General features: G+C 37.0%; 1 protein-coding gene across 2 annotated transcripts in view; it reads right to left on the bottom strand.

The window, feature by feature from the left end:
• The window catches only part of LOC131425277 (proton channel OtopLc), a 125,634-nt gene that overhangs the window by 83,989 nt on the left and 20,150 nt on the right, over positions 1 to 21,495 (bottom strand). For both annotated transcript variants that reach the window (XM_058587033.1, XM_058587036.1), the window contains exon 2: positions 7,657 to 7,882. In XM_058587033.1, coding sequence (XP_058443016.1) covers positions 7,657 to 7,839 — 183 coding nt within the window. In that variant the 5' untranslated portion in view covers positions 7,840 to 7,882. The remainder of the gene's footprint in view (positions 1 to 7,656; positions 7,883 to 21,495) is intronic.

Raw genomic sequence — 21,495 nt, 5'->3', positions numbered from 1 at the left:
CTAATACGGAAATAGGCCAAATATCGTTCCAATTTTTTATCTTTCAAGAAATTTTGTTACCGGAGCTTAGCTGCTAAATTTTCTAAAAGAAAAGACAGTTTTATGAAGAGAAAGACATTTTAGGAATTTCTTCTCTTCAAGAAAATCGGGATGAATTTCTTTTGCCACCTGAATTCGGCTGCAGGGATTTGAAAGAACTCTGGGAAGGACATGAAAACCATTCAAATGAACTTGAACAGTTACAGGTTATTAATTTACAGAAATTTCAAAGTATTTTGAATATAATTATTTTGCTTATTATAATTCTGGAACCGAAAATTCTTAGAGTGAATTTACATTACTTTTTGATTCGTGCCTATTCATATTCTTACTAATCTTTTCTATCTCAAACTACAAACGATTTCAGCACAGCTCAAATAAATTTCGAACATTTCTTATGAAATTGGAAACATCTGGAATTGTGAGTACTCCCGTAATTCGATATAAATAATCATATAGCAGTTTTCAAAAAACTGCTATGATCAGCCCCATGGGGTGTTCGAGCTATTGATGTGGAACAAGGCAACCAATATGTCTTATTATCGATATTTTCAATCAAACAGTTTTTTAGGCGGATTCCCAAATTATGAAGAGACCTCAGTGTATTAAGAACCAACATCGAACACTCTGTTTGCCTTGACTCGTGTTTGTCTTGTATCCGACGAAACTGCATCAACAACGACGAAACTGCAGCCCCAATATATGCAGTTATACCTACGTGCATACTAGCGTAACGGATTTCAATATTTAAGCTTCTCTTCTCAAAGTTTGTATTCAAGTTTGGCATGCACGCAGCTAATTTTATAGCGATAAGTTTTCTACCATTACTACCTTTCTGCGATTTCGATAATTAATCGAGTTCATCTTCTATTAACTAAGAAAAAAACACTTAAAATTTATTCTGGAATACTTGCATTCATCCAAACTCGCAAGACACAAGGTCAAAGCAAAATCCTGGCATTACATTCCTTTTGTGGAATTTGGCCTTTCTGTTTCAACAGACTTCGCAGCCGATTCTTAGTGTACAGAATCATTGCATGGCTAGTACTATGGATCCTACTGACACTAAGAATCCTTCCAGGTCGGGGCTCGAACATACGACAACTGGCTTGTGAAACCAGCGCCCTATGCATTGAACCACCAACCCGGTCACAAGGTCAAAGCAAACCAATTAAAGCTTCAAATCGTTTTATAGCGCTTTGTGCCTTGTTGTCTAGCAACATAAATTAGTTAAGGTTTATTTTCTTTATGCTAGCAGCATTCCTAGCAGACATGTTACACGTGATACTGAACCGTTGGCTATAATTTCGCTTATATCCATAGATTCGTGTGCTTCCCTGCAGCTTCGCTTTTGCCTCAATTGACCAATCCGAAGCGTCCCAGCTGATCGCTCGATAAATCATCGTCTCCTTAAGGGAAATCTGTTAAGCACGCATAACTTCTTAGATTTTTGGCTGACAAAATAATACAGTGCTCGCTATTAATCAAAATTTCAATCACATACAATTGAAAATACGTGGCTTGATACATTCAAATCTAAACTATATTTAAAATTAAATGGTATAAAAATATAAATAATTGATACAAAACTGACTGAGCTGTAAGTGTTCAAAGGCTGACCACGGATCAGGGTCATTTCGTCGAAAGCCATTTATCATCAAAGCAATTGCATAGGTGTATCTACCCGGCAAATGTATGTGGTATTTTCCGTTTACTAAGTGAAAAATATTTAATTCGGCTTCGCCACATCGATTTAATCCGTGTGCTGTCCGACCTCGCTCCCGCTCGTTCGGACCTAACTAAAGCAAGGAAACCTAGCTTTGAGTAGACCGGGCAATCGAGGCGGTTACAGGTTTGTATGCAAGAGGCCGCCGCTTCCGATGTCGGGTCGGCGCTAAACTCAGCCGGCGTCGCCTCGGCGCCATCTTGGCATCGGTTATGTGACTGCGCCACATCAGTTATACAGGATATTATATTATGTCTTCGAAATAACCCTTTCTTCTAAATGACCCTTTCGGTGAAATGACTTCCGGCGAAATTACCTATTCGGAGAAATGGCGTTCGGCGAAACGACTCTCGGTGAAGTGATCCGCTCCCCCTGACCACATTTCTACGTGTATTTTTCCTTGAGTTTCTAATTTGCACCCCTTTATAAAAAACAAAGATGTGTTCCACATAAAAAAAAGCAATTGATCCGATTTTGAGTAATATTCGGATATTTTTCAGATGGAGCATTGCCAGATCTAAGAAACGTCGTTATTTTTTACCATTTTTATATAAATAAAAAATAGGTATAGAATTCGCTCAAACTTTAGAAAAATTTTCCGAGGCCCAGAGGGCTGAATGTCATATACCAATCCATTCAGCTCGACGAATTGAGCAAATGTCCGTGTGTGTGTGTGTGTGTGTGTTGTCAACAAAGAGTTCGAGATCTCAGAGATGGCTGGACCGATTTTGATCAAACTGTTTGCAAATGAAAGGTCACCCCGTCATCCAGGACGCTATTGAATGAAGCATTTCATGACATTTTGCCTCGGATCGATTTAGCACGGTTCGTTTTTGGCAACATAATCGTTCGAATATGCCATATGTAAACCAGATGATGGCAGAATTTTCGAGTTGAAAGCAATATCATAATTATATTGTTTTAAACTACTCACAGCAATAAATGCTGGAAGAACATAGCACCCATATACCATTCGAATCAGTTCGTCGAGATCAGCAAATGCGTGTGTGACAAATAATTCCACTCATTTTTTTTCGGAGATGACTCAATTATGTTTGGTTCAGACCTCTGGTTCCGGAACTACGGGTCGATATGTGTATCGAAATTAATATTGTGTAACTCGTAGTAGATGGCTGAGCCGATCTAAGATTCAAATGAAAAGTTTTAAGATTCTATAAAACATCTTGCTTTTCAGTCAGATCCAACTTCCGGTGTCGGAGATGCAGGGTGATTAGTATAAAAATATCTATTTCGCATAAATTAATCAGGTTTATAAACTTATTTCAGTTTTAGTGGTATTCAGTTTTCGATTCAGAAAGTACCCAAAAATTTAATTCGCGCTACGATTTCTCAGAGAAGTCTACACTGATTTTCAAATATTTTGGAACAAATGTATACCATACAGCTACTTAGGTGAATTTATCTGACCTCAGCTACACCGATTTTCGAATTCCGGTTCCAGTATCGAATCGTTTTCTCAAAAAAAGCCAAATCGAATTTCAGAAACAATAATTCAAATTAAAATAAACTTATAGTCTCATACAAAATTAATTAATTTTATCCAACTCTGACTTCCGATTCTGGAATTACAGGATGATGAAATTCTAAAATTCAAACCGATATAGAAGATGACAATCCCGAAAAACTTTAAAGTTGGACTCAAAACTATTGAAATTTATTCGTCATATGGCCATACGAATCGGTTTGGGTTATACTGGTTCCTGAATATCGGCTCTGGAAGTACCTTAAATTATCCTAAACTCTAAAGTGGAAATTACTTTTACATATCATGGTATGTTTAATCGATTGTTACACTTTTAGATTCAAATTCGATGCGATGTACAGTTTCGATATTGCAGAATAATGAGGGAATAAAATCTCAAATTGCCGTTTAAAACGACGGTCATTAAAATAATGTCATGAAAACTCAAACACCGAAGAATATTCATGCAAAAAACACATGTGGATTGATAAAAAAAGGTATCAACTCACTGGTAGGTAGATTAAGCACGTTTTTTAGATCAAATATAAAGAAATTAATCAAAAGATGATTTAAAGAAGAAGTGTCATATACCATCTGACTCAGATCGTTGAGTACGTAAAACGTAACTTCCGTTTCCGGAATTACAGGGCGATGATTGAAAAAACAACAAATTCAAAAGTTTGGCTTCTTAGAAAAAGACTTAAAAATGATCTAATTTTTCAAAAATAGTAAATTAGTTTACAGGTCTTTTAAGTTGAACACAAACTCCGGTTCCCGGAAACAGGTGAGTTTTTGACCACTATTTCCGACACTTTACCGAAAATAGTGGTCAAACACTCCAAAATGGAATTAACTCACTTTTCTCTGCTACGACTTAACCGATTTTCTCAAATTTTGTCGTGAATACGACTTACTTTACTATGGGGTGCCTTTTCAAAATTTACCCTCTGAGAGAGTGATAAGTTTTTGATCGTGAATATCTATTGTTGTATCTAATGAATCAACATAACTCTTGCGACATGCCATCGGAAATATGATCACAATTTTATGATAAAATTTTCAGTTTTGTGACATAGTCTCAAATAATTCAAAATTAAACTTTTCTGAAATGTTTGGTATAAACGAGTATCAAAGAGGATAATTCATAAGGCGCGTTTGCCTTTCTCGTATTTTTAAAGCTCATAGCTCAGTGATCTGTGAAAGGATTTATATAATCTAACTACCAATAGAATCGAAATTTTTCAATTTAAACGTGTATAGCAAAAGCATTGAAGTATTTCAATAGTACACTATTGAAAAACCTGTCTCATTTGATCCATGTCAACACCAGCCAATCAGAACGCGTTCTAAGGAAGAGAACAAAATATCTGCTGCTGTACAACAAATCGTCCGGGAAAAATGTTCCGAAAAGTGGTGAATATCGCAGTGAGTTCCTCAATTTAGTCCTTGTGAATGCTAGAAACGAATCCCTACAACATATTGATAGTTTCTTTCAATGAATTATGCAAATCCGAAATGAAATAATCGACATTAAAATTCTGTATGCGGCTATTTTTATAGCCGTTAGAACCGCCCATTAGTGAAAAAGCTACAAACGAAATCACATAAAAGGAAATCTCTTAACAAAAATTCAATCAGTTTGGATTCTATCGCCACTGCGAGCAGATGTGTTTTGTGTCGTCTGCACAGCTAGTTTCGCTTTCGACAAGAGCGATTACGTCACAGCTGCCAGTCATTAGCATTGGAAAAAAAACGGTGGAGAGCATTGCACAAAATCAGCCGTTCTAATGGCTCTAAAAATTTTCTAAAGAACTATTAGGATTTGTTGTTCGCAAATCGAAAGGAAATATCCTCAGTTTAGTGCAAATCTAGAACAGTTTGGTTAGATTTGTGCACTTTTCGTTGTGTGAAATTCACAGTAATCGAGATCAAGTGAAGCCTTTTTTCGTGAAAAATGTTCCAGAGTTTAATGTCGTAGAGAATTACGCAATTTGACTCTTCTGAATGCTGGAAACGAATCTCTACAGCATATTGATAGTTTTTTTCAATAAATTATGCAAATCCGAAATTATATAATCGACATTAAAATTCTGTATGCGGCTATTTTTATAGCCGTTAGGACCGCCCATTAGTGAAAAGGCTACAAACGAAAACAGGTAGAAACAAGCCTCTCAACAAAACTTGAATCAGTTTGGATTGTATCGCCACTGCGAGCAGATGTGTTTTGTGTCGTCTGCACAGCTAGTTTCGCTTTCGACAAGAACGATTACGTCACAGCTGCCAGTCATTAGCATTGGTGAAAAAACAACGGTGGAGAGCATTGCACAAAATCAGCCGTTCTAATGGCTCTAAAAGTTTTCTAAAGAACTATTAGGATTTGTTGTTCGCAAATCGTAGGGAAATATCCTCAGTTTACTGCAAATCTAGAACAGTTTGGTTAGATTTGTGCACATTTCGCTGTGTGAAACTCACAGTAAACGAGATCAAGTGAAGCCTTCTTTGTTTTTGCGAAAAATCTTCCAGAGTTTAATGTCGTAGAGAATTACGCAATTTGACCTTTTTGAATGCTAGAAACGAGTCCCTTCAGCATATTGATAGTTTGTTTCAATAAATTATGCAAATCTGAAATGAAATAATCAACATTAAAATTCTGAATGCGGCTATTTTTATAGCCGTTAGGACCGCCCATTAGTGAAAAAGCTACAAACGAAATCACATAAAAGGAAATCTCTTAACAAAAATTCAATCAGTTTGGATTCTATCGCCACTGCGAGCAGATGTGTTTTGTGTCGTCTGCACAGCTAGTTTCGCTTTCGACAAGAGCGATTACGTCACAGCTGCCAGTCATTAGCATTGGAAAAAAAAACAACGGTGGAGAGCATTGCACAAAATCAGCCGTTCTAATGGCTCTAAAAGTTTTCTAAAGAACTATTAGGATTTGTTGTTCGCAAATCGTAGGGAAATATCCTCAGTTTACTGCAAATCTAGAACAGTTTGGTTAGATTTGTGCACATTTCACTGTGTGAAACTCACAGTAAACGAGATCAAGTGAAGCCTTCTTTGTTTTTGCGAAAAATGTTCCAGAGTTTAATGTCGTAGAGAATTACGCAATTTGACCTTTCTGAATGCTAGAAACGAGTCCCTTCAGCATATTGATAGTTTGTTTCAATAAATTATGCAAATCTGAAATGAAATAATCAACATTAAAATTCTGAATGCGGCTATTTTTATAGCCGTTAGGACCGCCCATTAGTGAAAAAGCTACAAACGAAATCAGGTAGAAACAAGCCTCTCAACAAAAAGTGAAGCCTTCTTTGTTTTTGCGAAAAATGTGCAAAGGGGAATGCTTGCATAATTCATACAATTGATCAACTAATTGATATTCGGAAGTGTTAGGGAACATGTCAGTTGTTTTCGTATTCACGACATCCAGTTATGTCTCTGACATTACCCACCCGCCCTTTTGAATCAAATGAAAGGGCTTACGGTCCTTCATAGAATTCAAGCCATCGTGTAGTTAGACGATGTAAAAGTGGGAAAAAATCTGTTAAATCAAACTCAAAACGGTCAGGTCATGTAAGTTACTGATCATATGAATCGACTTCGGCTTTACCGGTCCCCGGAATCCGGTTCCGGAAATAGTTCCCTAAACTCCAAATAGGAAAAAAAACTTGCTCACTTTTCTCCGCAACGCCTCAACCGATTTCTAAAACTTAGATTCAAATGAAAAGCCTTACGGTCATTTACAGATTTTCTTAATTTGAGCCGGATCTGGATTCCGATACTAGAATCAAAGGGTGATGAGTGTTTCAAATTTCAAGCCATCATATGGTGCGACGATACGAAAAAGGAAACAATCTTTTAACTTGGGCCAACAATTTCCAATTTGTAGATCATATCAGTTGCTGACCATACGAACCGACTCCGGATATACCTGCTCCCTCGAAATTGCGACCAAAAACTCCCAAAAAGAACACACTCACTTTTCTCCGCGACAGCTTATGGAGAAGTGTGTTTAAAATTACAAACCGGCATTTTGACCGATGCACCCGAACAAACTTCCCTGTTTCTATTAAATGAGCAATTTTTTTCAAGAATACCACAGTGATATTGCTGGAAAACAGTTTTTATTTTATTGAAATTATAATTAGTATACGAAAGATTTTTTTATTATTGAGCTCAGATTACCAAATAGTCCAACTTGGAATATTCACAAAGCATATTCAGTATTTCATGCATACAGTAATGATGAGTACATATTTCCATTAAATACACGAATTCTTCAAATAAGTAAGTGTATAATTGGGCGGCTTTAATTAATGCAAGGTTGTGTGAATGGCGCTCGGTCATTTTTACGTTGGATCCGAACCGTTAGAAACATAATAACATTCAACATTAAGACCCTTACCTTCACCATCGTTCCAATTTGTCGGCTCTCGGGGCGGCTCTCTAGCAGGCAGTCACTTTCGCGGTCCATGATGTTGGTGTTTTCCGGCTTGGCCAAGGGAGGTAATGCTATCGGTATCACTCGGCGTGGTGTTGGTCCCAGTAGTCGTTCATGCATCTCATGAAGGTATGGGCAACGTATCATACCGTGCTCAAAGCTCGTTTGAAACTAACAGCTAATGGCAGTGCTGGAACGAGTTGAAATATAGTAGAGGGGCTTTTAATATGGAGTGTTCAGAAAAAAGCATTACGGTTTCTACAGTACATAATTTAGGTGAACTTTTCTGTTCAAGAGAAAACATGTCTTAATGTGTTTTAAGCTACTATATTTTAATACAACAACTTTGAAATTTCGGAAGTTTTAGATCCTTGTTCGATAATAACACGAATAATGGTTCTCAGCGTGCTCAAAACCTACAGTCAGTGATCCGGATATATTATTGGCCGCATGTTTAGGGTTAATTAAACAACGAAAAATGATTAACGTAATAAAATTTAATTTTCTTGAGCATCAGACATACATTTTGATTTGACACGAATAACATACATGAATTCTATTCTGATCCATTCTGGAATAATCTACCAATCTGCAGTATTTTGACTTCTTGCTATGAAATGGCAGTGAAAATCTTTAGTTTGACCTTTGAATTGTGCATGCTTTTGTGGAATATGACCTTCCGATTCTACATTTCTACGATTTTGAAATTTGGAATTTGGAATTTGGAATTTGGAATTTGGAATTTGGAATTTGGAATTTGAAATTTGGAATTTGGAATTTGGAATTTGGAATTTGGAATTTGGAATTTGGAATTTGGAATTTGGAATTTGGAATTTGGAATTTGGAATTTGGAATTTGGAATTTGGAATTTGGAATTTGGAATTTGGAATTTGGAATTTGGAATTTGGAATTTGGAATTTGGAATTTGGAATTTGGAATTTGGAATTTGGAATTTGGAATTTGGAATTTGGAATTTGGAATTTGGAATTTGGAATTTGGAATTTGGAATTTGGAATTTGGAATTTGGAATTTGGAATTTGGAATTTGGAATTTGGAATTTGGAATTTGGAATTTGGAATTTGGAATTTGGAATTTGGAATTTGGAATTTGGAATTTGGAATTTGGAATTTGGAATTTGGAATTTGGAATTTGGAATTTGGAATTTGGAATTTGGAATTTGGAATTTGGAATTTGGAATTTGGAATTTGGAATTTGGAATTTGGAATTTGGAATTTGGAATTTGGAATTTGGAATTTGGAATTTGGAATTTGGAATTTGGAATTTGGAATTTGGAATTTGGAATTTGGAATTTGGAATTTGGAATTTGGAATTTGGAATTTGGAATTTGGAATTTGGAATTTGGAATTTGGAATTTGGAATTTGGAATTTGGAATTTGGAATTTGGAATTTGGAATTTGGAATTTGGAATTTGGAATTTGGAATTTGGAATTTGGAATTTGGAATTTGGAATTTGGAATTTGGAATTTGGAATTTGGAATTTGGAATTTGGAATTTGGAATTTGGAATTTGGAATTTGGAATTTGGAATTTGGAATTTGGAATTTGGAATTTGGAATTTGGAATTTGGAATTTGGAATTTGGAATTTGGAATTTGGAATTTGGAATTTGGAATTTGGAATTTGGAATTTGGAATTTGGAATTTGGAATTTGGAATTTGGAATTTGGAATTTGGAATTTGGAATTTTTAATTTGGAATTTGGAATTTGGAATTTGGAATTTGGAATTTGGAATTTGGAATTTGGAATTTGGAATTTGGAATTTGGAATTTGGAATTTGGAATTTGGAATTTGGAATTTGGAATTTGGAATTTGGAATTTGGAATTTGGAATTTGGAATTTGGAATTTGGAATTTGGAATTTGGAATTTGGAATTTGGAATTTGGAGTTTGGAATTTGGAATTTTTTACCTCTCGATTCTGATTTTTGACCAATCAGTTGTCGTCGGAATTCATCCGGAATCCGTTGATGCAAAGGAGTTCATGACAAAAAAAAATCGAATTGAAATTTTCAGTCTATTTTTATTTGATTCGAAATTTATCCCGCACTGCACATGTGGGAATTCCTGAAAGTAAGATCGTAATACGTTATTTCGTGCAATTTCTTCTAGAGATTGAGGATGTTTAGGTATAATCAATGAATTGCAAACAGTTTATTGGTGAGCTCTCCGAACATTAGAAGAATCGTGTTAACGACCTGAATCAAGAATGCATTCACCTACACATCGCATCGATTGAGCCGGGAAAAGTGCCAATCCTTAAACTTCCGCTGTATTGAAGGCAGCTGGGGCAATGGTTGTTGAAGAAAACGAAAATAAGCAACAAGCAAGGTGTCAATCAACGAACATTTTCATCAACCCAAATAAACAAATACTGTTGAGCGCCATGGTATCGTTTGGATTCTATCTATGTTGCTTGACTGCATGTTGACTTGCTAATATCAACACGCCATTCCACAACAAAGCTGTTGATTTAAGATTTCGGCTTCTTTAACAATAATTAATAACATAAACAATTGAAATTTTCGTTTTCCCCGTGTAGCAGAAATTTTTCGATGCTAGGAATATCAGAACACAAAACTGTAGCGTGATGAGTGTTTAATATCTCCATTTCAGGAGAGTGTTATTTAAGTAACTGTGTGAAAAGAAGAGCATTACTGCTGCTTCTAGAAGATATTCAAAACGGAAATTTAATAAATAAAACAAAACAGAACAGAGGATGCTATCGTTGTGAATATATTAGAATAATATTAAGATGAGAACACTATGTAAAAATGATGCAACGGTGAAGAAACATTTATTTAAACTGCCGTATTCATGAAAAAAAAACTGTTTTAATCCACCTAGCGGTGTAATGATGCCTTTCTCATGTCAATCATACTATCATATATAATACTGTGGTATTCTTCAAAATAATTTTCTTCGATTCTTAAAAGAATAACCGAAATCGGTTTGTTTGACTGATAGAAACTATCAATTTGAGAAGATCTGAGGTCGATTTAGATTTTTTTACGGTTTTTCGCCCTTTTCAGTGATGGTATAAAAATTTCAACGCGCTTTACCCTATGTTTCCGGATCCGGAAGTCGGATTCGGATGAAATTTAAGAATTCCATATGGGACCGGAGGACGTTGACTTTGAATTTACAATTTACAACTATAAGAAAAGCTAGAAAACATATTTTCATATTTTTGCACATTTTACCCAATAATTCCGGAATCGGAAGTCGGATCCAAATAATATTCAGGAGTTTTGTATGGGACCACAAGACCTTTCATTTGAATCTCAGTTTGTGAAAATCGGTTTAGCCATCTCCGAGAAAAGTTAGTGAAAAAAAAAACGTTACATGCACACATACGCACATACACGCAGACATTTTGCGTACTTAACGAACTGAGTCGAATGGAATATGACATTCGGCCCTCCGAGCCTCGGTTCAAAAGTCGGCTTTCACAGTGATTGCATAACCTTTTTATATGAGAAAGGCAAAGAACAGAGAAGGCAGAAATGTTTTTTAGAATCCTCAATTCAAATGTAATACCGTTTTCGTTTATTGATCAGAGCAGCCCGAGAGCTGACCCAGAGTCGCCAAAACAACTTTCGATAAGATTGTTTTAGCAACCTGGTGTCGCTCTAGATCGGACTCCAATCGCGTAGTTTCGCTCTGAAAATTTTCTCGGGTCGCACCACGCATCCATGCGAGTTTGTTCATTTTTTCTATTTGATATGAGTTGTTGTCTAGGTCACGTAATACGTGTTCATTTTACTCGGATTCAGAGTTGCCCGCGTGTTTTTCCTGCCCGCGTGTAGGTTCTAAAACGAAAACGGTATAAGATCTTATGATCCCTGCGGCAGCAATAGATTTTTTTTTCAGAATCGATTTCAAACTGTTTTTTTTGTGCTATCTTAAAAAAATTCCAGGCAAAGTTTTATTAAAACATCCAACACTGTAAAAACCAATATAAGTGTAGTGAGTGTGATTTTAACGGTATAAAAATGTCTTTTTTACTATACTGACAAGGGTGCCTTTCCAAAAATTTCACTAAGTGAAGTTATACAGAAATTAATCCAGATTAAATTTTCAATTTGTTTTACCTCGCTGGATAATTTACTCTCATTGGTTTACTAATCAAGAAGAAAATGTTGTAAAATTAAGTTTAAGTAGAAAAAATTACAGGACTATGTACGAGACACGACCGATCAGATTACAATACAATTCAAAGGTTACCTTCTCTACGGCATTATCGAACTGCACTGAGTGCGTCGTGCGAGGCGAACGACATATAAAATAAGCCCATAGAACGTCCACCTGCTGATGTGCACAAGCAACCTTTTTTAATGCATTATCGAACAACAACGAGTGCTAGTCGGTTCGATCGTGAGCGCTGCAAACCGAGTAGTTGAGTATTCATCGAGTGGATGACAAAGCGAATATTTCACCAATCTGCTCTGTATGAAGCAGGGCGTTGACTGAACAAACAAATGTTTCAGAGCATATATCTATAGATCCTATTTGAACGAAAATTCCTACTGTGCAGAACAGTGAAGTAGTGACAGTGACGCGATCCCTTTCTACACGGACCTTACTGAATGAAATGCGAGATGTTAAGAAGCGACCAAAACCATCGACTGTGTTAGATGAATCAAGAGGATGACATCATTTTGGCATGCTGTGATTGGCTCGTGAAAACATAAATCAAATTAAACCGTTGTTTCAATAGTGTATTTTTAAAATACTAAAACGAAACTGAAATTTTTTTTTTCATAAATACGTTTATTTCATAGGCAATATACATAAGTTTTTTCTTCGAAGTGTCATCCACAATACATAGTACTTCAAAAACTTCAGTAAATGTTTAAGTTGAATGTTTTCAAATCTATTGGCAGTTAAATTATAGAAATCCATTACCAATTTAGCTATATGCGTTCGAAATTATGACAGAAAATTGTTACACGGCTAGTTTTATATTTTTTAATTTACACTCGGTCCCGTAAATTGCAAGGTAAGGCATTTTCAAGGCCAAAAGAGTTTAAACACAAAATTCGTCAAAATCTTCACAGAAAAAATAATGAAATTTACATGACATGTAATTCAATGAAACTTTGAAATATATATCAATTGAATCAAAAATTTGATTGAAAACCATCAATGTAAACGTAAGTTAGAATGCCTTGATTTTTAATGAATTATATAACATGTTTTAATTTACGCTTAGTTTGCTTTTAAAGTATGTTAAAAAGTGAAAACCTGAGGAGTAACTTTATATTAAATTTCCTGCTCCATCTATGTGCATGAATACACGTTTGCTGGCATATTTCGACGTCAGACTGCAAGAGGTGTCGATTAGAAGCGACACCAAACGAGCTGTCCGTTTATTACACTAAATGGAAGGACAACTTTACGGTTTGGAGACGAACGCAAAGAAAAGGACGCTTCAGATATTTTCCATTCGTGAGAGCGAATTCTTCGCTGGGATTTGATTTACTTCGGATTTATGTAAATTATAAGTATTTAAAAATATTGTAAAAGTGTCTTATCCATTTTTATCTACATGTTCATAGAACTGTATAGAACATACTTTTGATCCAATATTTTGACATAAGATGACTCTCGACAAAAGATGATATAATTAGAACTCAATGGGATATAATTAAAACTTCATCACTGTACACTGTATACACGTGCGGTGCACTGTTATATCTCGAATACGCTTTCATACAACCAAGTGTGGACGTTGGAGTATAGTTTTGCATAAATTTTCTTATTTGCAATTTTATACCAGAGTTCATTTCAAACAGTCTTTTTTAGCTTTGGTGAAAATAAAAGTATTCAATGTCTTCTTGTCATAACGAAATACGTAAAATAAATCCATAGATTCAATCGAAAAATATCTTGCACTATTGAATGTCATATTTTGAGTTTTGGCAATTTTGCCTGTCAGAATCGATTTTAATAACTGGGGAGGATAAATAAAAATAATTAATAATTGGTAATATTAATCTAAGTTGTTAGTATGATTATTTCGGAACAAACAGGAACACTAACAGTTCTAGTAAGCTTATTAATTATTGAGTATGTGATGAATAAATAACAATAAATAATCTCTCACAAAGGACAAGTGGAGCGCAGCTTATAAACTCATCTTTTTTATTGAACCTCCTTCTCAGCATTTATCCTATTTATGTTAATTCCTGAATTCATACCATTCCAATGCTCACATCAGTGTACTCTAATGACCACTCCGTTGACTGTGCACATACCTCCCCACTCCCCAGACACTGTTGCCATTCATTTACTTACAACAGTAAAGCTTTCCTTTTGGGTGGTGTCAGTAAGCTAGTCCACGAATACTGGGTGAGGCTTCGCCAATCCTAGTGTCATTTCCTGTGCCATATACTTTATGAGCGATGCACACAATAAGCACTCGTAACCGCAGGGATTGTCGCATTTTTCATATTTTGCTATTTTTTGTTGTTGTTGCTTCCAAGGCTTCTCGAGGTACGATTACTAACGCAATATCCTTCAGGAGTGGGAGAGGTAAATGCTCTCGGCAAGGAAACAGCATGATAGTTTCATTTTTGTGTAGGTATAGACACTGGCAGTTGTCAGACCAGATTGAACTGTCAACGAACTAACCTACATAAGGTAGCCGTATGTAGAGCAGGCATAGTTCCTAACGAAGTTAGTGATTGATGTAAATAGAAATTATTGTAATGGAATGATGATTGTGTGCATTGGTGGGAAGGTTTATACCTACACGAATAAAGTTGAGAAAACGAACCGAAGCTCTGTCCCTATCGGTGTAATGATGCTTCTGTCTTATATTCATATAAGAAATGCAATTAATGTAAGTATATGTAAATACGGATAATATTTTCACTAATTATTTAGACTCCAAACCGTAGAGATGTTAATGAATTTTTACTAAATACGGAAAGTGAAAATCATTTGGCTATTGCATTTCATTTTTAATAATGAGTGACCAGAGAAAGTAGTTTAAAGTATCTTAGTGTAAGTGGGATTGTACTACTAGCCATGTGATTGATTCCTTCACACTGAGAATCAGTTATCTAAAGTTGGATCCAAATAATTTATCAGATTTTTTTCGTTTATTATTATTTTGAACATCACCCTGTATTTAAGGAAAGTGATGTTTGCTGTAGATATAATTTAACAGCAACGGAACTATTTTACTTTTCATTTCACTCTATTTGTTAAAATCGCGAAAGTCATCCATGAAAAATCAAAGTAAGCTCCATTTTAGACGATTTGTTATAGTCTTGTTAAGGCGTAGAGTCGCTTTCAGTTAGTTTTAAATTTGGTCAATATCTAATGAGATTGAAAAAAAAACACCTAAGAATACTACAATGAAATGGAAACTGAAACTTGTTCAAAGTTGGATCAGAATTTGTAAAATCACCCAAAAAAAAATTGTTTATTGTTTGTTCAAGTTTTCACAATTTGGTTCTATTTGATCATTAAAATGGCTTTCTGAAAAAAAGGATGAAGAAACATTTTCCTGGAAATAATAGTTAATTTAAATTTTTGGTAAACTTTTTTAAAAAGCCATGTCATCCCGATCAACAAGCCACATCAAGTTTATAACAAAATAAAGTTTTTGTAGCAAGTGCTGATATTCTGGTCTCGTTAGTAACTAAGGTCTTTTTTCACACGGTTTTTTTCGAACAGTTTCTTACACGGATTCCAGAATTAACACAGTTTCTGATAAGAGCTTAAAAAGCACTATCATTTATTTTTAAAGAAAAATTTAAAAAAAGGGAACAGATTGTCTTTAACAAAACGATTATGAGAATTAATTTAAAGTTTGAAAGTTAACTAAAATCATTCACTCTACAATTCACGAGATCATTGACTGTCGTTCCATAAAATGAATAATCAGTTGCATGAAATTTGCGAAATCGAAAAAAAAATTTGATTCCAAAAGTCTTAGAATTCCATGAAACGTCGAGATTTATTGTCATCTCGAAAATTTTTTTTTTGGAAATATCGACTTTCTGGGACTTTTCCCACAAAGTCGATTTAAAAAAAAAAAATTTTTTTTGAGATAACACTAAATCTCGACGTTTCATGCAATTTTAAGATTTTGGAACTAAAAGTCACAGCCATTTGATCTTTGAACTTAATCAATGGCCTTTCAAACGAGCCCAAGTTTGTTAAAATCGGTTCAGCCATGTCTGAGAAAATTTTGCGCGTTCGAATATCTTCTAAAAGTGCACACACACATACACACACACAAATACATACACAGTCATTTTCTGATCTCGTCGAACTGAGTCGAATGGTATATAACACTATGGATCACCGAGGCTCCGTTTAAAGTCGTTTTTTTTCCAGCAATTCTAATACCTTTCTATAGAGAAAGGCAAAACAGTTACATTTTATCAAAAACAAAACAAACAAATAATCAAATCTACGGTTTTTGGAATTATTACGTCAAATTTTCCACGCGGTTTTTTTGAACGGTTCTCGCAATTAACACGGTTTTATTTTACACGGGTTTTTTTTAACACGGTACGTAACCCCCGTGTAAAAAGAGACCTTAGTGTAATTAAAATATCAAAATTTTCTAACAAGTATCAAAAAGGGAAATAATTTATATACGATGTGTAGATGAGGATTCTTTAACAAATAAACATATTTGAATGAAACTTTCACATATTGTAGATAATACAATAAACTGAAATTTATTGTAGAAACATTGCCGAAAAAAAATTTAACACGGAACGACCGGAATTAGCTCTGCGCCTAATTCGTATTACTGTTTTTGAATTAGTTGATTTTAACAACGAAATTTCCAAAATAACTATTTTTTTTTTTCAAATAAAATTTTTTATTAGGCTCATTTGCTTTAGCTTAACGTGGCCGATTGTCTTGTTGTTAGGGAGAGAGAAAGGGATGCCGTATTACGGGGCGGCATACTCCCCAGTTAGTAAGGGGACATAGGGAGGGTGGGACCTACACAGTATTGAATTGAAATTTGAATACATCATTGGTTTGTGGCATACATCTTTTAGACACATTTTGCGTTCGATGAATCTTCATGTTTTTCAGCTTGTAGCAATGAAGAGATTATTCTGGATTGGGATGCTTCGTTGGTGTGTTCTGACGTTGATGTGACGTTTTTGGGTAGCTTCCAGCAACTCAGTCAGTTCAAGGCAGGTGCATGCTCCGAAGCATCGTTTACACAGGCCATACTTCCAGCAACGTAAAGAAGAGTGCGGTAGAGCTGTAGACGAGAAAGAGATAGGGAGAGCACTAAATTTGAGCATTGATAGTTTTCAAGAAGTTATAGATGAGAGTCATATAAGGAAGATTTCGAGTTGCCAAGACGTCGCGGACTGGTACGAAGGGTGGTATACCTCGGGCCCGAAGGGAACCTATGAGTTGGGACCTGGCATCACAATACTCGACACATGTCCAAACAACATGTTCGATGTCATGATAACCCTCACCGCAAACGCAGACACCACTCTCAGCGAGCCCCACACGACGGAGATGCGCGCTGAACATATAATGATTAGACATGAGCCTTGACATTACACGAATAAAGTCTCGGCTCACGTCTAACCCCCGGAACCAAGCTTTCGTCGATACCTGTGGGATTATTGAGTGTAACCATCGTCCCAGAGTTCCACTATTCCATGTATTCTGCCAGCTAGATAGAGTTTTCTGACGACAGCAACTGAAAAATTCATTGAAGCAGATTGGTCTTTCATAGATATCACCTTCTAGTGCGCCCACCTTGGCTAACGAGTCCGCCCTCTCATTGCCCCGTATGGAACAATGTGAGGGGACCCAAACCAAGGTAATCTGGTATGATTTTGCAGATAAAGCACTCAATTGTTCCCGTATTTTCCCCAGGAAATACGGTGAGTGCTTTCCAGGCTTCACTGAACGGAGAGCCTCAATGGAACTGAGACTGTCCGATACAATGAAGTAGTGATCTGTGGGCAGAGTGTCAATTATCTCAAGGGTATACTGAATTGCAGCTAGTTCTGCGACGTAAACTGAAGCTGGATCACTGAGTTTATAGGAAGCGGTGAAATTTACATTGAATATACCGAAGCCAGTGGACCCGTCTAGATATGATCCGTCAGTGTAAAACATTTTATTACAGTCGACTTCTTTAAATTTATTATTAAAAATTTTTGGGATCTCTTGAGGGCGTACAGGATCCGGGATTCCACAAATTTCTTCTTTCATGGATGTGTCGAAAAGCACAGTAGAATTAGAAGTATCCACAAAATGAACACGATTGGGAACAAACGAAGAAGGATTTATATTCTGAGCCATGTAGTCAAAATACAAGGACATAAAACGGGTTTGTGAATTAAGCTCGACGAGCTTTTCAAAGTTTTCTATCACCATCGGATTCAAAATGTCGCATCGGATTAGCAGTCGATATGAGAGATCCCAGAACCTGTTTTTCAACGGTAAGACGCCCGCCAGCACTTCAAGACTCATCGTATGGGTTGATTGCATGCAACCCAAGGCAATACGTAAACAACGATACTGAATTCTTTCCAGTTTAATGAAATGAATATTCGTAGCGGAGCGGAAACAGAAACATCCATATTCCATTACTGACAATATCGTCGTTTTGTACAACCTGATCAGGTCTCCTGGGTGAGAGCCCCACCAAGTTCCGGTTATTGTACGAAGGAAATTGATTCTCTGTAGGCATTTTCGTTTCAAATACCTAATGTGACATCCCCAGGTACCTTTGGAATCGAACCAGACCCCGAGATATTTAAATGTGAAAACCTGAGCTATGGTTTCACCCCCTAGTTGAAGCTGTAGTTGCGCAGGTTCTCGCTTCCTTGAAAATACAACCAGCTCAGTTTTCTCCGTAGAGAACTCGATACCCATTTGAAAAGCCCATGTCGACAAGTTGTCGAGGGTATCTTGCAATGGTCCTTGGAGATCGGCAGCTTTGGGTCCTATAATAGACACAACACTGTCGTCGGCAAGTTGTCTTAGCGTGCAAGATGTGTTGATACATTCATCAATGTTATTTACGTAAAAGTTGTATAAAAGGGGGCTTAAGCATGAGCCCTGAGGAAGACCCATGTAACTGAATCGCTTTGTCGTCAAATCACCATGCTCAAAATGCATGTGTTTCTCGGACAATAGATTATATAAAAAGTTGTTCAAAACTGGTGAAAGACCATGCTGATGCAACTTCTCAGATAGAACGTTAATGGAAACTGAATCGAATGCCCCCTTGATGTCGAGGAAAACTGATGCCATTTGTTCTTTACGAGCAAATGCCATTTGAATTTCTGTTGAGAGCAACGCTAGACAATCGTTCGTTCCTTTGCCCCTGCGGAACCCAAATTGTGTACCTGAAAGCAATCCATTTGTTTCGACCCAATTGTCTAGACGGAAGAGAATCATTTTCTCCAACAATTTCCGAATACAGGAAAGCATAGCAATCGGCCGATACGAATTGTGATCGGAGGCTGGTTTTCCAGGTTTTTGAATAGTAATAACTCTCACTTCTCTCCATTCGTGTGGGACAATATTACCCTCGAGGAACTTGTTGAATAAATTCAACAAGCGCCTTTTGGCAGAGTCGGGCAGATTTTTCAACAAGTTGAATTTAATTCTGTCTAACCCCGGGGCTCTATTGTTACACGACAAGAGCGCAAGTGAGAACTCTACCATCGAAAACGGTGTTTCGTTTGTATTCAATGTCGCGACGCGGGATATCTTCTGTTCCGGAACAGAATCAGGACATACTTTCTTAGCGAAATCAAATATCCAGCGGTTAGAATATTCCTCGCTTTCGTTCGCGTGATTTCGATTGCGCATGCGACGGGCCGTATTCCAAAGAGTGCTCATTGCTGTTTCTCTCGTTAATCCGTCAACAAACCTTCGCCAGTAACCGCGTTTCTTAGCTTTAATCAGACTTTTCATTTGAAATTCTAACGCCGCGTATTTCCGATAATTATCTGGAGTTCCGTTCCTTCTAAACGAGATGAAGGCTGAAGCTTTTTTCGTTTTCAGCTCTGAGCACTCTTTGTCCCACCATGGGTTGGGAGAACGCATACTAGTTTGCGCGCTAGGTACTCGTTTCGTCTGAGCTTGAATTGCGGTGTCAAGAATCAAGCCAGCCAAAAATTTATTACCTTCCACTTGCAATCTAACTGTAGCGAAGTCGAGCAAAGGGATAAATCCAGCGCACTTGGTTGTGCTGGCGGTCTAGGGTTCCGTGTCATTTCTCCCGTGTTTAGAATTGTCAAATTGAAGTTGTCACACAGATCTTGGATTAACGAAGAACGATTATCATCATATAAGCAGCCCCATCCTGTACCATGCGAGTTAAAGTCCCCTAAAACCAGCCGCGGTGAAGGAAGAAGTTCTATGATGTCTGCAAGCCGACGATGCCCTATCGAGACTCTGGGAGGAATGTAGATAGAAGCTATACATAGATCTTTGCCTTTAATATTAATTTGGCAAGCAACAACTTCAATTCCCGGTGTCGAGGGGAGGTTAATACGATAAAATGAATAGCACTTTTTAATCCCTAAAAGTACCCCTCCATAAGAGTCTTCTCGGTCCAGGCGGATTATGTTAAAATTATGGAAGTCGAGGTTGATGTTAGAAGTAAGCCAAGTTTCACTCAAGGAGAATACATCGCAATTATGAGTATGTATTAAGTGTTTGAAAGAATCAATTTTTGGGATGATACTTCTGCAATTCCACTGAAGCACAATGATCATATCTTCGATTCTCAGTGGTAAATTATCCATCAAAAGATACGATCGCTGCAAGGAGGGGCCATTGTTCAGTCAACTGTTTTAAAAATGTCCTTACTGTTGGCAGTAGAGCAGTTAGGAAGCTTTTCAGAGGATCAGTAATATTGAAAGCTGTTAATATCCAGTCCACGATATCAGAAAATTTCAATAATCCAGCGTTTGTTGGATTTTCTGGTTGTGCTTTGGGGTCATTCGGGTTTTTTGATGCCCCAGGAAGTGCTGGGTACTCCTTATCATCCCTAAGTTTTTTTAACCCAGGAGGTGTTTGCTTCGGTTTTGAGTCAGCACTTTTTGTTTCCGTTTGGTTCTTTTGTGACGAAGAGGACAGTCTGAGGCCTTTACGAGGAAGCTTGGGAGAAGCCAGATTTTGTCTTTTCCTGCTTCCTTCAACCTGTGTGTAGGAAGGTCCTTCGCCTGGGTCGTCAGAGGTATCCTCTTCAACTGGCAAGATTGCAAACGGGGTCTCAGGGGTCGATGGAGTGGTTCTTTTTAAGATTTCCGCATAAGAACGTTTGGAACGTTCTTTCACGGATCGCTTCAATTTCTCCGCACGCTGTATGTACGTAGGGCACACCGAAAGATCATGAGGATTCTCCCCGCAGTAGCAACACTTTTCCACTGCTCTTCTGCAGAGATCGTCCTCATGGGCCTCTCCGCATTTGCCGCATCGCAGTTTGTTGCAACAATAGGTTGCCGTATGACCTAGCTGTTTGCAGCTTGTACAATGCATTACCCGCGGTACATACAGCCGAACAGGTAGACGAACTCCACTCACTACCAAATAATTTGGAAGTGCAGATCCGGCAAAAGTCACGCGAAATGAGTCCGATTGGTAAAATTTACCATCTATCGATTTGGAGTGCAATTGCTTGCACTCCAAAATTTTCACTGGTTGAAGGTCGGGGTTTTTGAAACGGCCTACCCCGTCCTTCATCAGATCTTCGATTGTCAGACTTTCGTCACGGACCACACCGTCGATCTCCACCACATGAGACGGGACGTACACG

This window comes from Malaya genurostris, chromosome 1, assembly GCF_030247185.1.
Source record: "Malaya genurostris strain Urasoe2022 chromosome 1, Malgen_1.1, whole genome shotgun sequence".
In the NCBI taxonomy this organism is placed as follows: domain Eukaryota; kingdom Metazoa; phylum Arthropoda; class Insecta; order Diptera; family Culicidae; genus Malaya; species Malaya genurostris.
This window is presented reverse-complemented; position numbering and strand designations above follow the sequence as displayed.